The sequence below is a fragment of the Lactuca virosa genome, chromosome 6, assembly GCF_052849685.1.
Source record: "Lactuca virosa cultivar CGN04683 chromosome 6, Lactuca_virosa_CGN04683_v6, whole genome shotgun sequence".
Taxonomy (NCBI): Eukaryota; Viridiplantae; Streptophyta; class Magnoliopsida; order Asterales; family Asteraceae; genus Lactuca; species Lactuca virosa.
This window is the reverse complement of record NC_136431.1, coordinates 275,309,760-275,329,828: the sequence shown is the minus strand read 5'-3', so window position 1 is coordinate 275,329,828 and position 20,069 is coordinate 275,309,760. Positions and strand designations below refer to the sequence as shown.

At 36.9% G+C, this 20,069-nt stretch overlaps 1 protein-coding gene and 1 long non-coding RNA gene across 14 annotated transcripts; one reads left to right on the top strand and one right to left on the bottom strand.

The window, feature by feature from the left end:
- Positions 1 to 812: 812 nt before the first annotated feature.
- Positions 813 to 4,524, bottom strand: EMB2786 (COMPLEX 1 LYR-like protein). Of its 8 annotated transcripts, XM_079056420.1 has the most exons (7): positions 4,279 to 4,481; positions 3,974 to 3,996; positions 2,547 to 2,649; positions 2,218 to 2,299; positions 2,075 to 2,119; positions 1,893 to 1,990; positions 813 to 1,068 (listed from the first exon to the last, which is right to left on the bottom strand). In XM_079056420.1, exons 4-7 carry the CDS (start codon positions 2,269 to 2,271, stop codon positions 999 to 1,001), a joined length of 267 nt encoding a protein of 88 aa, XP_078912546.1. In that variant the 5' UTR covers positions 2,272 to 2,299; positions 2,547 to 2,649; positions 3,974 to 3,996; positions 4,279 to 4,481; the 3' UTR covers positions 813 to 998. The 8 variants fall into 8 exon arrangements, 6 of the variants coding, with proteins under 6 accessions (XP_078912546.1, XP_078912547.1, XP_078912549.1 ...); XM_079056421.1 differs by lacking the exon at positions 3,974 to 3,996 and having other exon boundaries at positions 2,547 to 2,615; positions 4,279 to 4,482; XM_079056423.1 differs by lacking the exon at positions 3,974 to 3,996 and having other exon boundaries at positions 4,279 to 4,410.
- Positions 4,525 to 9,126: 4,602 nt separating this feature from the next.
- LOC145118508 (uncharacterized) lies at positions 9,127 to 10,828 on the top strand. 6 transcript variants are annotated; one of them, XR_013713324.1, is made up of 4 exons: positions 9,127 to 9,552; positions 9,654 to 9,703; positions 9,786 to 9,849; positions 9,969 to 10,597. It is a non-coding gene; the product is annotated as an uncharacterized LOC145118508 (long non-coding RNA). The 6 variants fall into 6 exon arrangements; XR_013713325.1 differs by lacking the exon at positions 9,127 to 9,552 and adding an exon at positions 10,646 to 10,828 and having other exon boundaries at positions 9,559 to 9,703; positions 9,969 to 10,552; XR_013713326.1 differs by lacking the exon at positions 9,127 to 9,552 and having other exon boundaries at positions 9,559 to 9,703; positions 9,969 to 10,094; positions 10,242 to 10,597.
- The last annotated feature ends 9,241 nt before the right edge of the window (positions 10,829 to 20,069 follow it).

The window sequence follows — 20,069 nt, the reverse complement described above, 5'->3', positions numbered from 1 at the left end:
CCGGCATTGCAAGGTAAGTTATCCTCACCATATCAACAGAGTCTAAGGCACCAATGTCGGCCCTTTATGGTTTGTATTTGGATTATTGCATGATATGCTTACTGATTTACATCCTGGTAGTGAGGAGGGTGATATGCTATGTTAGTAACCGGTTAGGTCGATATCCTGGTTATAGGATTGTTGATATGTTTATTGATCTGTTAGATCGGCGTCCTGGTAATTAGGACGGTATTATGTTTAGTGACCTGGTTAGGGTCGGTATCCTGGTATATAGGATGATGCTATGTTAGTGACCGGTTAGGTCGATATCCTGGTTAGGATGTTGCTATACTATATGATCTGCTAGATTGGTTGTCTGTCTATGGACTGTTATGTGATTACCTGTTATATGTGCACATGGTTATTTGCTTGATGTTTGGGTTGAGGCGGTCCTGCTTTGTGCTGAAGGCCAACATACCCTACGAGCGGTCCGAATAGACTGTAGGCCCGTATGGCGGCCCAGTCATACCGAAGGCTCGGAATAGATCCAGATGGACTGTAGGCCCGGTGCGGGCGGTCCAGTCATACTGTAGACTCAGATGCATGGCTGTTCTGTATTTGTTGATATGATATGATTATGGTTATATGAGGTTGGTATTTTGGGGGTAATTCACTAAGCTATCGGGCTTACAGTTTCAGCTTATTGTTTCAGGTTCAGCGGATGGCCGCGGGTAGGCGAAGGCGTGACCGTACACTTCCTCGATTTACGATTATGATTTCTGGGAACTCTGATGTATAAACTATTTTGAAAACAAATTGTAATAGTTGAATGGTTTCAAATGAATCCAAAAGTTTTAAATTGGCTCGAAATTTGGGGATGTTACAACAAAACTTGATAAAATTGAAGTTTCAAGTGAAATTATTGAATAAAGATTTGACCCATGAAAAGTCAAGTCAAAATCAGTATCTTTTTGAGACTTTAAGATGAATTATGGCGATGTTGAGGTAGCTAAAGCTAGCTAGCTGAATTTCCTGCCTGTCAACTCCTCTGCCTCATATAATATGTGATTTATAAGTCCTCTTGCTGCACTGCAAAATGCAAATACACAAAAATCAAAAAAGTTTCTTCTAAAACTGTTTCTGTAAAAACTGACATAATTAATACAAGTCAAGTCTAACACCAGAACAATCAAATATAAAACTATTCATAGTTTATACATTGTAATTTTAGTCTAGACCATCCAAGAAAAAGAACTCATTGTGTTTTCAAGTTGGAAAGAAAGTGAAGGAAAACTGACAATTTTACAATTCTGCCCTTGTGTAAATATTTGCTAATCGTATGGAGAGCATAACTAGGGTGAAATAGCGAATAAATTGTGTCATTATAAAACCTTCGTGTTGTAACTATTAATGAATTTAACACACACCTCTCTGTACATATATTATCTTTGTATTTTAAGTTAATATGAGAATATTACATAAAAATAAAATTAGTGTGTTATCAGTTTGAATATGTTAAAAAATTTCAGCCATCATGTTTGATCTTTTTGTCTGTTAAATGAATAGTCCTTTTTTATTTGACATTACCTCTAGAACAAAGGGTAAAATGGTGATTTAGATTCATTCAGTCCAAAAAAGAAATGGTCTTTATTCATACAACACTGCTTTTCATACAGACAACATTTATCCATACAGCACTTGATTGGAAATTTAAGAAACAGGCCCTCAATCTGTAACTTACTGGAAAACTTTAATACTAAGTATATATTTTTTTTAAATACTGGGTTGCTTGTGGAAAGTATATAAGCCCCAAACACCAAAAAAAAGAAGCAATTCATAAGGATTGATGAGTTCTCAACCTAAATACTCTATAATCGAACATGTGCATAAAGATATGTCCAAAAAAAACTTACTCGTCTTTGAGCTTTTGAATCCTCTCTGGGTCTGTTTCATGCATGTGTTTTCTGAATTGCTGCCTCACCATTTGAACAACAAGCTCCGTGTTATGTTGCTACAGTTTCAAGGGAATGGAGTACATGATCAAACTTCAACACACATGAAAAAAAAAATGCTTGAAAACCTATCACACACATACCTTATGACCAACGTACTTTGCTCTACGTAGACATTCACGATACAGCTGTAAAACAGAAAAAGAAATAAATAAATACTATCAGAATCTATGATATAACAGTGTCAGTGTGTGTGTGTGTGTGTGAGAGAGAGAGAGAGAGTAACCCTAATGGCATTGTTGGCAAGTTCAGGAGGTAGTGCTGTTTGAAGAGAAGGCATTTTGTTATAAAATCTCTTCCAATTAGAGCTGTTGATTTCAACATAATCAAAGTATACAGTAGAAGTTAATCACATTATTAAGAAAAGGAATATGAAGAATGGTATACTTATACACACTCGATCTGAAACTGAAAACTCAATACTTAACATTCTACCCGATTAACAAACCCTCCCGATTAGAAATAAAGAAACAATTGTAAACAACAAAATAACTGATTATAAGCAATTAACAAATAACAATAGATTTCAAAATATAGAGGAGATTGCAAAAATACCTAAAATTTTGAAATCCCTTTACCAGGCAAAGGTCAGAGAGGGAGAGGTCAGAGCTGGGGGAGTGAGGGCTGTTTGGCAGGAGATCTGAATCAGTTAGAGGATCTAAATGAAAACATATTGTTTGGTTAGACGTCTAGATGGTTGTGCTGAATGATAAAAATGACCATTTTACCCTTATGAACTATTTTCTGTTGTATAAAATAGTTAAATCAACTGGCTGAATAATTATAAAAAATACAGTATAAAACATCATACAAAATTACACAAATTACCATCCGACATAATCCTTTCAATAATCTTTTCATCTTTTGACCAAAAATCACATAAATAATAACACTGTACTTTGAAAATAACCCATGATAGCTCATAAAACAATTTCTATTGCAAAATTACACAAATTACCATCCAACAATTCGTATGACAATTCTCATATCATTGATAAGATCATATAACACTAATGAAAAAGTAATTGAACTACATTTTCCAGCTATTAGGCTAGCCAATAAAAAGGAATGAAGACAAATAGATGTGCAAGGGCAAAGAGGTCCAACTTCAATATCAATACCAATGCTAATTGTGTACATAGAATCAAAACTAAAATCAACACCAGTACTACTTGCATTAGTTTAGTCAAGTACAACATTGAGCAAAAAGCCTTCAATTATCACCATCAGTTTTCAGCATAAACAAAACCAGAAAAAAACAATTTCAAATGGATAAAATCGATTTTCAGCAGAACATGAAAAAATCGATTGCACTCAAACATATTCAAATCAAAACTCGATTTCAGCATAAACAACCTGTCAAATCAAAAGCACTCAGCATAAACAACACCATAAAAGTCAATTTCAGCATACTCGATTACAGCAGAAAGAATCGAATCATAAGCACTTAACATACCGTTCGATGGAGAGGAAGGAGGCGGCGACGACGGTGGAGGAGAGAGGTGGAATTTTAGAGCACCGTAGGAGGTGTGGTCTGAACGTATGAAGGGGGTGTTTGGGATATCTTTTTACCTTCAAAAGTCCTTTTTGCAAAAGGACTTTTTGTAAAAGGACTTTTTACAAAAGATGTTTTTAAAAATGTGTTTGGATTAGCTTTTGAGAAGCAAAAGTCAAAAGTTGTTTTTAAAAGGTGGTTGGTTTAACTTTTACATGTAAAATGACTAAAAAGGACATATCAACATTTAAACAACAACAGTGGTGAGGTTTTCGTCCATTATCTGTGAATTTCATATCAACATTTAAACAACAAACCAATTTCATTAACCTTCCTAAATGATTTTATCAATTTAAACAATTGCTAATCAATCTTTTATCCGATTCATGAGCTATAGTTTAATTAAAACAGAAAAATTAGAACAACAATAGAAGAAAACAACACAAACCAGAATAAAGAAATTGGAATAATTTTCACAAATGGTTACCTGTTAACAACACAAATTGGCCCCTGGGAACAAAAAATTTCATCACTTTAATCAATATCATCCCATGAATTTCACTAATAATTATTCAATAAATCATCAATTTCACAATTGGATTAACTGTTAACAGGGACCGATCCATGCAAGGAACAAATTGAAGGAACAAATCACATATAATGCTAGGAAAATCGAAATCAAAGGAACAAATCCACATACAGTGCAAGGAAAAACGAAGGTTCACAGTTTCTTTGCTAATGAAAATCGAAAATCAAGACAAAAACAAAACCAAAATCGGAGTTTGCACTTACCTGGTCGGAGAGGGAGAAAGGAGACGCCGGCAGAGAAGATCGTCGGCTTGGTGGAGGATCGTCGACAGCTTTGGAGGGATCGGCGGCGACTGGGAGGTCGATGATGAACGAAAGCGAGAAGAACGAGGTGGAGCGGACAAGAACGAGAAGAAAAGAAAAGAACGAGAAGAGAAGAACGTATTGATTAGGGTTGGGGTAGTTGGGGGAATACTAGTCATTTAAGGGGTGTTAGGCTTAGCTTTTTAGAAAAAGATCATAGGCAAAAGATGTTTGGCAAAAGACTTCTAAAAGCTACTTTTGAATTTTGCAAAGAAGGAAAATCAACTTTTTGGAAAAGTCAGAAAAACCTGACTTTTTGTAACTTTTCCAAAAAGATCTTTTGTCATCTGCAAAGCTATGCCAAACACCCCCTAAGTGTGAAGGCTTCAAAAGTTCCAAAAATCACAGATACGTGACTTTTCCAAATGCTCCTAATCCTTCTTTATGAAAAGTTAGTTTTAAAAGATCTTTTACATTTACAAACATCTTTTACCCCATTTTAACTTTTTGGAAAAGATAAAGTCTAAAAGTTGGTTCAACAAGATAAAACAAACACCCCCGAAGTGAAAAGGGGGCGCCGATGTTTAGGGTAAATGGGCAAAACGGGAAGTTTCATTCACACCCCCAATTCGCTAAGGTTCGGATGATGGCTCGTACAGATGTGAAAAAGCTCGAACCAATCGGTGTGAGATCTGAATCTTTTCGAGTCAGACATTTGCCTTTTAAATTTTAATTATCCTACCATATAAAAACAGATTTTCTTAGAGGTTTTATATCATTAGACAATTAGTTTTTTATTTATTTTGAGAAAATAACAATTATTGTTGTGAAAATATCCCACTAAACTATTGAGAATAATTAATCCGCCAAAAAACAAAATCAATAAATTTTTATGGGTTTAATTTATTCGTTGTGAAATAATAATTATGATACATTCATCGTCTCCTCATAATAAAGCTTTATAATAGTTCTTGGGTTATCTTTTTCCTCAAAAGTATTAATGTTTTGTTCGTTTCTATAGTATCGTTCAACCATGCACAAATGAGTAATACTTTTTGTTCGCTAAAGATTTGCATGGTCATTTGTTTCTATATATTTGAATATGGAGGTTTATATCTTTGTGTAATTGTCTAATTTTTACAATGTGACTTTTTGGGTCCGAATTGTTGATCATTCGTTATGTTCTCGATTCGATTGTGTTTTCATGCAACAACACATAAGTATGTCATTTCCAAGTCAATACGGATTGTTGATGTTCCGCCTACCCTTCTTGCAATACTCTATTCGTTTAAGAATAAGGCTAACCTACTAGAAGAAAAACATATTTCCTACATAGTGATCTCCGAATGAAAATGAACAGAATCACTCCAAAAAAATCTTAATATTGCAAAGAATGTCCACTAAGCATTATTAAGGATTAATGCATTGCAAAAGAAGACCAAAAGAAAATGATAAAAAAAAATATATATCATTCTAATGTAGGCATGACTTTTATGACTTTTATACGATGACATCATATTTAGAATATATAGAAATTTACTATATTTTAAGAATAAATATGTTACTTTATAATAAGTACATTGTTGGTATATTATTTACTAATTAATCATTATCTTACATTAATTGGTAAACGATTGCTAGATAACGAACTATTATATTACATCACATAATAAAGCTTGATAATGGTTGATAATGGTTGTTGGGCTATCTTTGTCCTCGTAAGTATTAACGTTTTGTTCATTTCTATAGTGTCGTTCAACCATGCACAGATAAGTAAAAATTTTTGTTCGCTAAAGATGTAACACTCGGTTATTTCGGCTAAATTTTCATCCTTATTTAAAAGCTTAAGTGTTTGGGGAGTTTGGTCATACGTGGGGCGCAAGGTAGTGTCCTATGTAGCGCGTAGGAGGGAATCATATTACGAGGATTAAATGATCTATGCGGGGCGTAGATCAAGTTACGTAACACGTAGCTGCCCATGACCAAAACCCTAATCTTGGGCTTTTAAGTCATATTTAAAGGATCTAACTCCCTTGAGGCCCTTCCATCCTCCCAAACGACCCCTTTGAAACCCTAATCCCATTTTTGAGAGTTTTGAGCCTTGAGTGTGTTTTTGTTCACTTGTGAATAAGAAGAAGATTACGGAACCACTTAGGAGCTCAAATCAGCTTAGATCCAGAAGTTTCATCCCATCAACCATCTCTAGAAGGTGTAAAGTTCCCATATTGATGTGTTTTTATGTTAGATCTAGTTATGCTCAGGATTTCATGATCTTGTCCCCATATTCATGGTGTATATGAGTAAGAGCTACTCCAGATCATTCGAGTGTCATTTCCAGACGTTATTAGGGTTGTTAAGTCATAAAAATGAGAGCTCGGCCACTCTCATCCTCCCATGCATGAGCTTTTGAGCAATTGAAGGCTTCTTAGACCTAGGGTTTGGATTAATGCTCTTTGTATGCAAGCAAATGGATAAAGTCAGAGACTTTATCCATTAAGACGTTCATCTAGTTTAGATCTGGAAGTTTGATGGTTTAACTTTATGTATTAAGCACTTAATGAGAAAGGTGATCAACAACGTGCTACGTATGGCGTAGTTTTGGCTACGCAAGGCGTAGCCTTGTCATGTCCCGTAAAAGCCACCTTGTGCTCTACGCATGGCATGGAGCATTATGTACGTATGTCGTAACCTGGCTGAAGTTGACCATTGACTTTTTGATCGTTGGTCGTTGACTTTGACAAAGTTTGACTTTATGTCAATGGAGCATTTTGAGTTGTAAATTGATATTTGGTCCTTGTTTGTTGTATATGTGACTTGTGAAACCGATATTTGGGTCTGTGATCAATTCAGCTATCTTCTAGACTTCGAGGTAAGTTTTCCTCACTGTATTCGTGGTTCGAAGGCATCAAAGTTGGCCCACAAGATTGTATCATGTATCATTGTGCATAGGATATTGATATGCTATAGTGATCTTTTAGATTTGTAGATCTGTATGATTACGTGTACTTATTGTTTATCTGTTGCATATGTCGATATAGTGTGGTTGGGTTGAGGTGGCACTGCTTTGTGTTGTAGGCCAAAAAACCTGGGGCAATCCAATCGAGAGACTGTGGGCCAGGGCAATCCAGTCGAGAGACTGTGGGCCAGGGGTAATCCAATCAGGATACTGTAGGGCCAAGGGAAATCCAATTCTATATTCACTACAAGAAAAATGGCCATCTGTGACTAAAAATTTATAGACTGATTAATCAGTCTCAGATACCGTGTATTTAGGACCGATTAATCAGCCCTTGATACTATTTGGGACTGATTTCAATGTATGAATCATTAGAGACTGAACAAACCTATTAGAGACTAAAATTCAGTCTCTTATATATTTGCACCGAATTACATTTGGAGGATATCTTATTAGGGACCAAATTTCAGTCTTTGATATACATATTCAGTTTTTACTTTGGAGAGAAACCTCTTAGGGACTGAATTTTAGTCCTTGATAGACTTGCGGTGGTTTTCATTTTTAAAGAAACTTATTAGAGAATGAGTTTCAGTTTCTGATAGATTTGCACCAATTATGATTTTAGAAGGATACTTATTAGAGACTAAATTCCAGTCTCTAATAGATATGTATTACTTTACATTGAGTAAATTACACGAATGGTCCCTATGGTTTAGGGTAATTTACAAGTTTGGTCCCTAACTTATTTTTTAACTCGAAAGGTCCCTACAGTTTGTTTTTGTTGCGCGCTTGGTCTCTGTCTTACCTAAAAAGACTATTTTGCCATTGATTTTTTAATTTATTTAAACAAGGTGGGGTAGGTAAGGTAAGGTGAGGTGAGGTAGAAGTGGGGTTTGGGGTGTGTTTATTTAAATAAATTAAAAAATTAAGAGCAAAATAGTCTTTTTAGGTAAGACAGGGACCAAGCACGCAACAAAAACAAACAATAAGGACCTTCCAAGTTAAAAAAATAAGTTAGGGACCAAACGTGTAAATTACCCCAAACCATAGGGACCATTCGTATAATTTACTTATTTATATTTAAATTCGTGCACTAAAATTTTCGTATTTGAGCCTAATTAACAAGTCATGAATACCATGTATCAATTTTTGGTGAAATAATCACAAATGCTAGTTAGAAGGATATTTATTGGGGACTGAATTTCAATCTATGATCGTTAGAGTGGTGAATATTTCCCGGATAATATTTGGAAAGACACTTATCATCCTAAATTTTAAAATTTTTCATTACATATAATTATTTTATTATGTTTAAATAATTTGAAAGCTATCTTTATTCCATTTATTACACATTTTCAAGAGACTTTTATTTTTAGTTATTATAACGTTTCCCCCCAAAACTTTCATTTCAAGAGACTTTTATTTTTTAATTCCCTCCTATTCTCCCACTCCCCTCTCACAGATTTATCTAGCTGTCTAGGGTTAATTAGTTATGTTTTCACAACACCTGCAGACGGTAGTCATGCTTAAGAGTGTAAGGTATGGGTCTCGTTGAGACTCGTTGTGGTTGAGGTGGACGCCCAAAACGGCGTTGCATCTCGTTGCACACCGCCCCCCTTCTTGTTGTGTTGCATCTTGTGGGCGTTACAACGTATCAAAACGGGAATAAGAACCAATAAAAATCATTTCTCTTCCTCTTTCTCTCTTTCTCTCTCTACCTTTTTCTACGTCTTAACAAGTTCTAACATTAACATTGAAACACCATTTCCTACATGGTGTTATGGTGGTGTTAAGGCTGATGTGGCATATAAGAACGCGTTATAATACCGACCCATACCCAATGCTCTAATCAAACAACCCTATAAGCCCTAACGACTACAAATCCTCTGCTCATCGCTGCCGCACCCTCGATCCACGTCACTGTCGTAGATCCTCGCTCTCCATGTTGCAGTTGCCCTCAATGACCTTTGCTCTATGTCGCCGCCACCACTTCTTTGATCTAGGTCGACACATCTATTCACAACCGTCTCTGCCCACAACCGTCTCTTCTTCTCGTCACAGAGCAGTCGTCCCTCACATTACCAGTTAACCAAAGATATCGACTAGAGCTTAGAAGTAGGTGGAGTTCCAGTCGACGGTCATCTCTAGCTGTTGTATCTTACGCTTAATCGCAGGTCATCTCTTACAGTCGGTTATCTCTGTTCAATCGTTCACCATCCCTGCTAAATTGACTCAGCAACTACAAGTCTAAAACCGAGAACTCTACAAGTCTTTATCAGGTCAGCTTCATAATCTCGATTTTTGTAAATATGTGAAGTTTAATTCTGAAAATCATAATTTTTGTAAATATGTGAAGTTAATTGTTGTAAATATGTGCAAGGCAATCCTGAGGATATCGCAAAAGAGAAAGCTCGTTTGGCCGCTAACCAGGTATACAATCGTAATCTGTAATCTCCATTGATGTTCTTCGAGAGTTACATCTTGTTGATTCGGGATGTGTGTATGTGAGTAGGTGAAAGGACCGGTGCTAGTTGAAGACATTTTCCTCTATTTCAATGCTCTGAAAGGCCTCTCTGGTTAGTATAAGATTATGGATCAAGATGAGAATTGCAGTTAACATGAAGTCATTATCTTCAAACCTTCTTTAAGAACACTTGAGATTGTCTAAATTAAGAATTCACCATTTTTTTTGTAGGACCTTACATATAAGTCTCCTTTGCTGCACTTCCTTGTTCATTGCATAAACTGATAAAAGAAATTAACTTTCTCTTACATCAATGGATTCATAGCAAGTGGTTTCTCCAAAAGCTTGGTCATGAAGGTACTTAACTCAATTCTATTCAAAATGTGACCTTGATCTGAACAAGTATGTGCGAGGTATTATTCTATTTTTGTTTAAATATCAGTCACAATGCTTCCTTAAGACATCCGGAGGTGTTTTTTTTTGTTTCTTTGTTTTTTTTTTCAGGTGAATGAATTTGCTACATCTTTAGTTGGTTCCCCTCTAACCGAAGTTGTTGAAGGAGCTACCAATCTTCATGTAGACCATGGAGTTGGTGACCAATTCCTTTCAATGGCCATGAATGAAACGTCAGGGTCAGGGTTAGATTCCATGTTACTAAGTTTGAAGCATGGTCTGGAATTATTGGAGCCTTTGGTAGATGTGCCCGTTATTTGGTGTTTGTTGATTTGTTGATATGCTTATTGAAGAAAGACTTTGTGACGAACCCATTAATGAGTTTGTTCAGAGCTGTGATATTGTTGCCTTCAACAAGATCTGTAACTTCATTGTTTTAATCCAATCTTTTTTGTTTTCTTCCTGAAGTTATATGATTGATTATTTTGCTAATGTGACTGGTTTTATGATTGCAGAGTTCGATAATGCTGCTGTTGCAGTTTTGTTGTTTCGCTATTGATGTTTTGTACTGTTTTGCTATTACTTTTTTTGCTGTTTTGAGATTGTTTATGTTTAGTTGTTTTGTAGTTTGTTGTGGACATGTTAAATTCAATTTGTTGCAGTTTTGAGATCAAGTTTTTTTTAATTTTTTTAGTTTATATCTTGAATTCCTATTACTTATAAAAGTTAATTTCAATGGCATTCATAAAATAAAAAAAATATAATATTAAAAAAACCGGGTACCCGAAACTGGAATCGGTTGTGGCGGTTCCGGGTGTGGTTCCAAATTTCTAGGAATCGGTTTAAGCGGTTTCGGTTCCAATACCAATAATTTCATATATGCTGGTTTTGGGTGTTGTTCCGGTTCAGCTAAAATAAGCGGGTATCCGGTTATGCTCATCGCTAGTTTGGAAGACTGATATTTAGTCCCAGAATGAGAGTTTTAAAGAAAGATGTTCCAGACTAAACATGATAGCATCAAAAACTAATATTTAGTCTTTTAAATATAGTATCACAGACTAATATTACATAAAATAGAGATGTCAATGAAACATTAGAGACTGAATAATATACTATTAAGAGTTGATATTCAGTCCCTAAAAGATAATATCAAGGACTGATATGACGTCAAATTGAGGATTTGATGAAAAAAGTTAGAGACTGAATGAGATATTATCAGAGACTGATTTTCTGTCCTTGATAGTTTGATGTATTAGGGACTGATTTTCAGTCCTAGATACAAAAAAATCGATTATCTAAGACTAGGTCTCGGGGACTAGCTAAATCAGTCCCTGATTCTCATTAGAGACTGATTTTTGACCATCGGGGACTAATTCTATCAGTCTCTGAAACCTCTTTTTCTTGTAGTGAGTGTGGGTTCGGTGAGCATGTATTGTTTATGTTTTGTTATGTGTGGTATTTTAGGGGAACTCACTAAGTGTTGACTTACAGTTGTTGGTTTCATGTTTTTATGTACATCAGATGATCGAGGCAAGGCGAAGACGTGACCGTACACATCATCCTTTGGATTTATGTTGAGAGATGTTATTAAATACTCTGATTTTATGATTATGTTTTATAAACAATGTTTTGTATGACTTATGGTTTATGAAATATGGCTTTGGAAAAACAAAAAATTTAATCGTGGTTTTTGGGATGTGACAAGTTGGTATCATAGTCCTAGTTTGAGATAATTGGATGAACACTTGTGTGATTACAGACTTAAACTAAAGATCTGCAAAATAATTTTCAAAATTAACTCTAAAATGATCAACATAAAGGATGCGATGTGTACAATCAGTCAGAGCCAAGGAAAGTATTCCCCAAGATACCCACACTTGTGTTGTGTATTGATGATATGATATAATTGTATGCTAGTTGGTAGAATAGGGAACTTCAGGAATTGCCTGATTTATGATGCCTGATAGCCTAAGAGAATTCCTTGATATGTTATATGGAACTTACATTATTATTGTGGTTGCTTGGTGTGTGCATCATAGTTATACATAACTAAGATTTTATAGCATGAGAATGTTTGATTTAGCCTTATTTAGTGTTCCTTGTTTGGTTGTGGGATCATGGTAGAATAAACTATTCGACTGTTTATCAAATATAGTGTTATGTATGATTAGCGTATACAAGGCGACTATAGGGTTAGTGGAAGTTTCATGAGTGAGTGTGGCTTGTAGAAGGCCAACATAAGAAATTATTAGCCACTCTTGAGAGGGTGGGTATAGGATGTATGCATATGCTAGTAGTTTGGGCTTGGTTTCGAGTAATTGTCTAATTTTTACAATGTGACTTTTTGGGTCCGAATTGTTGATCATTCGTTATGATCTCGATTCAATTGTGTTTCCATGCAGCAACACATGAGTATGTCATTTCCAAGTCAATATGGATTGTTGGTGTTCTGTATACCCTTCTTGCAATACTCTATGCGTTTAAGAAGAAGGCTAACCTTCAAGAAGAAAATCATACTATCTATATAATGAAAATAATCACTCCAAAAAAAATCTGATTATCTCAAAGAATGCCCACTAAGCATTATTAAGGATTAATGATTTGCAAAAGAAGACCAAAATAACATGATAAAAGTAACAAAAACAAATATATCATTCTAATCTGGGCATGACTTTTATGTGATGAGATCATATTTAGAATATCTATAAATTTACTATATTTTAAGAGCATATATGTTATTTTATAATAAGTGCATTGTTGGTATGTTATTTACTAATTAATAATTATCTTACATTAATTTGTAAATGGTTGATAGATAATGAACTATTATATTACATCACATAAACAACTTAATAGGCAGTTTAATAATAATATAACTGAAAAGATGCATTCTATTGGTCATAGAATGATGTAAATTGGAAACACAATTGCTTCCACCACTCATTAAGTAGTGTATAAATTTTAAAAATGGTAAACAACTGATATAGGCATGAACTTAATCAACTAATCATAAAAACTCAAAATGCCTTAAATACTTACCGACATTTGAATAATTTTTTATAGATGATCTCATCAAAAGAGAGAAAAACTTGGTCATTGAACACTTCATGTTCCTCCACATGCCATTCTTGCTCATGTTGTAATCTTTTACATGTATTAAAACAATACAAACATACATGTAGTAATATGATATGCTCAAACATATCACGAGTATCACTATCGCCATCTCCGTTATATTCTAGTTCTGGGAACATACTAATGAGAAACCTGTAACGTCCCAAAAATAAGACCATAAAAGTTCATTTTAATTAAATAAGAAAGTGCTCCAAAAACCTTATTCATACAAGTTTAACAAAATAAGTGTATTAGTATTATTTCAAATCAGAGTATATTATAAAATGCGGAAACATGTGGTGCGTGCTCTGCAATCATCTGGAGCTCCCTTGTTTGAAAACCGCATGTAACACCCAGAATCAGATAGACCAAGAAAGGAAAGAAAAGCCCTAAGTCGAAAGAGTCAACTCGTCAAGCCCAAGGAAGAACTCGACGAGTCGGAGCGGGCTTCGTGTGGAATATTAAGTGACCGACTCGACGAGTCGGCTAGTGGACTCGGCGAGTCTGGTCTGTGTCGGGAAACCCTAATTCCGGGACGTGGTACCCTATTTAAGCATCACATTCTCTTCCCTAGGGTTCATTTGCGGCCCCTATAGTCCAGAACTCAAAACCCTAGCCTCCATAAGTGAGTTTGAGTGATTCCTTCTTGATTTTTGAGTGTTTTGGTGTATTCTTGGAAGTGTAGAAGGGAAGGAAAGAGAGAAGGTGCAAAGGAGAAGAAGCAGATCCAGAAGCTAGCTTCCATTTGCTACTACATCTGGTAATAAAGTCTCTACCTTGTTCATTTTCCTAGTAGATCTTCATATACGCTTGTTTTGCCACTTTTGGGACATTTCAAGGTCCAAACTCGAGATTGGAGCTCCCTTAGGGTAGTGAGCTATAGATATGGACATCATTGAGCCCCAGGAGCTCAAAGTAGCTACCTTTATGCAAAGCAAGGTCTTGTTCCAAACCCTAGGTTCCCATTTCTAGCTTATTTTGGTGTTTTAGCTTCATACCTCTATGCATGTACATAAAGTTGGCAACTTTACGTGTTATATCGGCCCTAGAAGCTCAGATCTATGAATTGGATGCACTGGAATCGATTAGAATCAACTGTTTAGTGAGGACATGCATAGGACTCGACGAGTTGTTCTTGGACTCGGCGAGTCGGAGCGCAAACTCCCGATTTCTTCGATTTTAGAGTTGTGAGCTGAATCAGCGAGTGGACGAGGACTCAGTGAGTTAGAACAAGGATCTGGAAGTAGAGGGACTCGGCTAGTCTACGTCCTGACTCGGCGAGTCGAGTCGCGAGTTAGAGAAGTGTGAGTTCGGGAACTCGACGAGTTCATAGTAGGACTCGGCGAGTAGAGTCAACCAGGAAGTTGACTTTGTACAGGAAGTTGACTTTGACCAGGAAATTGACTTTGACTAGGGGTAAAATAGTCATTTTACCCTGAAAACAGTTATCAGTATCTGATTTAGTGTTTATGGGATTGTAGCCGGGGAGTTCCGGAGCAGCAGTCAGCCAGTTTCAGATTTAGCATCTCAGTAGCCAGCGTTACGAGGTGAGTTTCCTTCCAGTAGGAACGGGTCTACGGCCACAATGCCGACCCGTTTAAGTTAGCAGTAGTTCCAGACTTCGGCCTGATGCAGTAGTCCAATGTGCTTGATGTCTTTGTGATTCAAGCATGTCTTCGTGTTATGTGTTCCGGACTTCGGTCTGATGCAGTATGCAGTATATGTGTTTATGTTAGTAGTTATTATTAGGCTATGCTATGTTCAGTCAGTTCTGGACTTCGGTCCGATGCAGAGGGCAAGGCCCTGGTTAGTTCCGGACTACGGTCTGATGTAGAGGGCAAGGCCCTGGTTAGTTCCGGACTACGGTCCGATGCAGTTTCCGGACTACGGTCTGATGCAGAGGGCAAGGCCCTGGTTAGTTCCGGACTTCGGTCCGATGCAGTGGGCAAGGCCCAGTAGTTGCTTTATATGTTATTGTATGGTATGTGGTAGTTTGGGGGAGCTCACTAAGCTTTGTGCTTACAGTTTCAGTTTTTGGTTTCAGGTACTTCCGCTAGTAAGGAGAAGAGCTCGGGATGATGGCATGGCACACACCACAGCTTCAGTTTATCCTGGGAATTTTATTCGGATATTTTGATATGTTTTGACATCAGTTGATTTGATAAATTTATTATGACATTTTGAGACGCATGATCCATGGATTTATCTTTTAATATTTGATATTATGGTTTAGTAAAGTTTTCAAACGAAAATTTTTGGGTTGTATTTTTTGGGATGTTACAAGTTGGTATCAGAGCCTTGGTTTGAGGGATTCAGGCACACTTTCGGGTATGACTGGACTCAAACTAAGGAAATGGTAAAAGATTTTCAAAATAAAAATGTTTTCGAAAGAATTTTTGAAAAAGAAACTTAAAAAGAAAAGAGTTTTGAGAAAAGGAAAAGGGTGTGGTGCATGCGATCAGCCGAGCTCAAGTAAGTACTCCCAAATTACCCATACAAGTTTATATTATGATTATCAGTTTCAGTTTCAGTAGAACAGCATGCTAGAATAGGACTAAGGATCCAGGAGGATGCCTTATGTGCCTGCTATATGTGTTTCAGCTTTATTAGAATTGCATGCTAGTATTGAGTAGACAGTAGTAGGATAGCCTGTTTAGGTTATGCCTGATAGTATGAGCTTAACATTGTATGCCAGTACAGTTTCTTGTTATGAGGATAGAATTGCTTGAGTAGTTTCATGTGTCTGAATGCTGCTTGCTTTGTGCTTTGTGGGACTCTGAGTGATGGGAGTTAGCCATTAGGTGAATACGTCACGTCACATGTGATCAGGATTGAATAATCTCAGAGTGCTGGATTTGGCCCTATTGCGCAGCTCTCGTTTGAGTCTAACCGTTGTAGGGACGAGTCTTTTACTCGAAGGATTATCTGAGCCTCGTCACAAGTGATGGTATTCAGGTGATGACTAATTGGCATTACAAGGAGGCCTTCAGCAGTTGAGGACTGGTTTGGGTAGAGTCAGAGATTTCCCTAGGGCAAGCCTAGGATGAGAGTAGCAGAGATCAGTAGCAGTAGAAGGGACTTGGTTGAGTTAAGGTAACTCTTGAGGAAAGTACGGATAGATGTGGAAGGTAGTATGGGCCCGTACTACTGAAAGCAGAGGATCTGTACTCGATTCAAGAGGGGCCAAGATGAAACCAGGGAAATTGTAGAGTGTGTGTGAGATCCCTCAGCAGCGATGAGTATTCTGACAGTTATTGTGATATGTTTTCAGCATGGTGACGTTGCGCGAGATACCAGTTGGCAGTTCAGGTGCCGGGGAGGGATCTGGCTCTGGCTCTGAAGCCGGGCAGCTTGATGGCCAGATGAGAGAGTTTATTTCAGCAGAAATTATGCGCAACATCATTGATCAGACTCCTGTGATCTTCGGTTCGGTCAAGGAGGCCGTTGTGGAGCTTTTGGATAGCCGCCTCGGGGCCTTTCTGTCCGAGATTGTAGCACAGCAGGTGGGGACTCATCTGGAGCCCGAAGCTTGTGGACCTCTGGGATCCTTCTGGAAGGAGGATCCTACCCCTAGCTTTTGTAGCTTGGGGTCAAAAGTGAATGGTGCACCATGTTTTCAGGGGAGTCAATTATAGGATTGGATTGCTGTAGAGGTTTTGCGGGTCCTCCGTGAAGAGTTATTAGACACCATTGGGCGAGTCACCGATAGAGTGGTCGCCGGGATTGAAAGGCGGAACTCAGTTATCCAGGCGATGGGTGAAATGGTCACTGTGACCCGGGAACAGGAGATTGGTTCAGATTGTCAGCTAAGGAAGAGGAAGCGGTCTTCCGATCTAGTTCGGCAAGATGGGCAGGTGGACACTGCCGTAGTTGGTGTCAGGGACCCGCAGGGTCGAGATGGTTGCACGAGGAAGGAGGGAGCACGGGATGACGTGCGTAGCAAGTCTAAGTGCGGCAGATGCGGATTGAAGGGTCATAGACGCCAAGAATGCACAATAGAAGTAGAGTTATGCCATCGTTGCCATCATCCTGGTCATGTCAGGGCAAATTGCCCCGCTCAGCGGATGGGGCAGCCTCAGTATCATCGCAGGCCTCGGAAGGAAGGAGGATTCGGGGGTTCTTTAGAGCAGGTTGCGGGTATGAATCTTCCTCTCTCTATCAGCTTATGTTATGATTTTATTTTTATGTGCGACAACCGTTAAATTCTGGTCAAGTCAAAGTCAAATAAAGTCAACAAGTCAAACCGGTCAACTCTACTAACTCTTGTATACTAGGGTTCACTTTATGTAATTACTGTACAACTCACTATTTTAATAAGAAATCATCACTTGAAAAGTTGTATTTTTAGATTTCTTGAACCCTAATCGGAGTAAGTGAGGTAACAAAGCGATAAAACACTATTACATACCCTTCGGAGGTGTGTAAGACTCTTAAACATGGCTAAACGGGGTTTGCGGACCTTGCGTTTCAAAGCCAAACACTCAAAAAGGTCACAAAAGAAATCTCTCCCAAATCTCTCTCAAAATCTCTCTCAACTTCTTATAATCACTCGGGGCATCCCGACCCTCGATTTAGTCGAAAACCGCTCGAAAACGGAAGTCTACGCGAAAAACGGCCTTAAGGAGCTGAAACCTCTTAAGGAACCGAAACCTCTTATGGAGCCGAAACCTCTTATGGAGCCGAACCCTTCTTAGTGTTGGATTAATGTCTAAGTCCATAACTATAATTGGTAAGACTTGACCCGACCCGGCATGGTCTATTTGGGTTGCATGGCATCATGCATTTGGTTATACTATAATGAGAGAAATAACACTTAAGGTTGGTTAATATATTATAAGTTCTAATATATTAATAAGGTTATTTAATTAGTATTGATCAAGAATTAATTTGGAACTAATTAAGTGATCAAAAGGAGACTAATTAAATATATGGGTTGATTGTGTAAATCATTCATTCTTATATATGTGGGCTTGTGATCCAAGATTTCTTATGTTGGACTAAGTCCATGGGGTGACCCATGGATACTCCATGGAGGTTAAAATCCATGGAGCATAAGGAATGGGTAAAGTTATGAGTTACATGGTGTAACCCTAATAGCCACCATATAAAAGAATCTCATGGCTAAAGAAATCGTGCACTAATGTGTGAATATGAGGGCTAGACGATTTTAAGGAGTGTTCCATTTCTCTCAAGTCATTCCATGTGCATTTGGTGTTGTGTGAACCATTTGAGGTGTCACACTTGGGGCACTAGGCACTCAAGCTTCATGGAGACAAGCTACATCAAACAAAGGTATGTATTCTATCCATTTGATTACCCAAGTATCAAGTATTGTATGCTAGATAGGGTAATACCTTGGAAAGTTCATAATTGCTTGTATAATAGAGAAAACATAGATCCAAGGTATTTAGGGTTGCATGTACACTTAGGAGTGTTAGAATGCGCAAAACCCATCAGTGGTATCAGAGCCAAGGCTTGTTTTCTTGTTATACTTGCAAAATTAGCTGAAAAATCGAATTGTATTAGTTTAAAAGTTATGCTAATTACTTGAAAAAAAATTTGATGTGAATTATCTTTGTTCATATGAGTTTATTAGATTAATAGAAAAGTTAATTGATTATGTGTTTTCAATCCATTTTAATCTAAGAGTTGATTCTAAAATGTGTTTTTGTAACTTGTCCTCAAGTTATATGAAAAGTCACATTTAAGTTTCATAAAACTCATAAAAAGTTGGCAATGGTTACAAAAATGAAGAGTCTTGTCCTCATTAAATGGTTTTATGACTCCATAACTTGTCCTCAAGTTATGGAGGTTCAAGAGTCACTTCATTAAATGATAAAATGTGTAACCTTAATTAGTTCCATAAGTTACAAAAATAAAGAAAAGTTACATTCTTTTATTAGTTTAAAGTCTTCCATAACTTGTCCTCAAGTTATGGAACTTGAAGAGTTTTTTTTTTTTTTTTTTTTTTTTTTTTTTTTTTTTTTTTTTTAATTAAAACTACTTTAAACACATAAGTTATGGAATTAATTAGTTTTGAATATTTTCAAAACTTGCCATCAAGTTTTGGAATTTGTAAAGTTTTCCCCATGAATACTTTAATTCCAAGTTAGCCCTTAGAATTTTAAAAGTTAAAATTCAACCCTTATACTTTATAGTATTATAAGTTAATAATAAATATATGTATAAGAGCAAGTCAGTCTTACCGTTAGTAGGCCTCATTCACGAAGCCGGTCTATAAGGGGGGTATAAGGTTACTGCCTATAAAATGGCAGTTTAATGGGTGTCCACTCTCACCCACCGCTTCCTTGACTGGTGGAGGGTCGTTAGCCGAACGGGTAGGACAAGGACTATAATTCTCCTTTCATTAAAAGTATTAATGATAAATACTAAGTAACTAAACTCTTATTAATACCCAATCTTAGTTACTTAGGAAAATGTGAATTTGGTGCTAACCCATGAAATTACACTTTGCAATTTGCTTAAGTCGTTAGTGGAGCGTGTGTGGTTAACCGACACACTAACCTGGACTTAACAAGGTAGGCAAAGGGTAACTTAATATTTATCATAGTATCGGTGGAGCGTGTGTTGTTAACCGGCACACTGATTAAGGGGTAAATATTAAGGGTACCAAGTATATTTGCATGGTTATTCACACCTTGTTTTGTGATCCTCGGCATCCCAGTCACAAAACCTGAAGGGCACACTCGAGATTGAAACATGCCTTTGAACAGTTCAATGAATCTCAAAGATCTAGGACTTTCAAATCCAATTAAAACCTAATAAATTATTTCGTTTTTCATGGTGGAAATTGGTAAATCGTCA

Excerpts from the sequence above, each read along its gene's own strand:
- EMB2786 (XM_079056421.1), bottom strand. The coding sequence starts at position 2,271 with ATGCCTTCTCTTCAAACAGCACTACCTCCTGAACTTGCCAACAATGCC. Across the intron at positions 1,991-2,074 it reads CAAAGTACGTTGGTCATAAG|CAACATAACACGGAGCTTGT; the intron begins GTATGTGTGTGA and ends TTGAAACTGTAG. Across the intron at positions 1,069-1,892 it reads ATTCAAAAGCTCAAAGACGA|TGCAGCAAGAGGACTTATAA; the intron begins GTAAGTTTTTTT and ends TGCATTTTGCAG.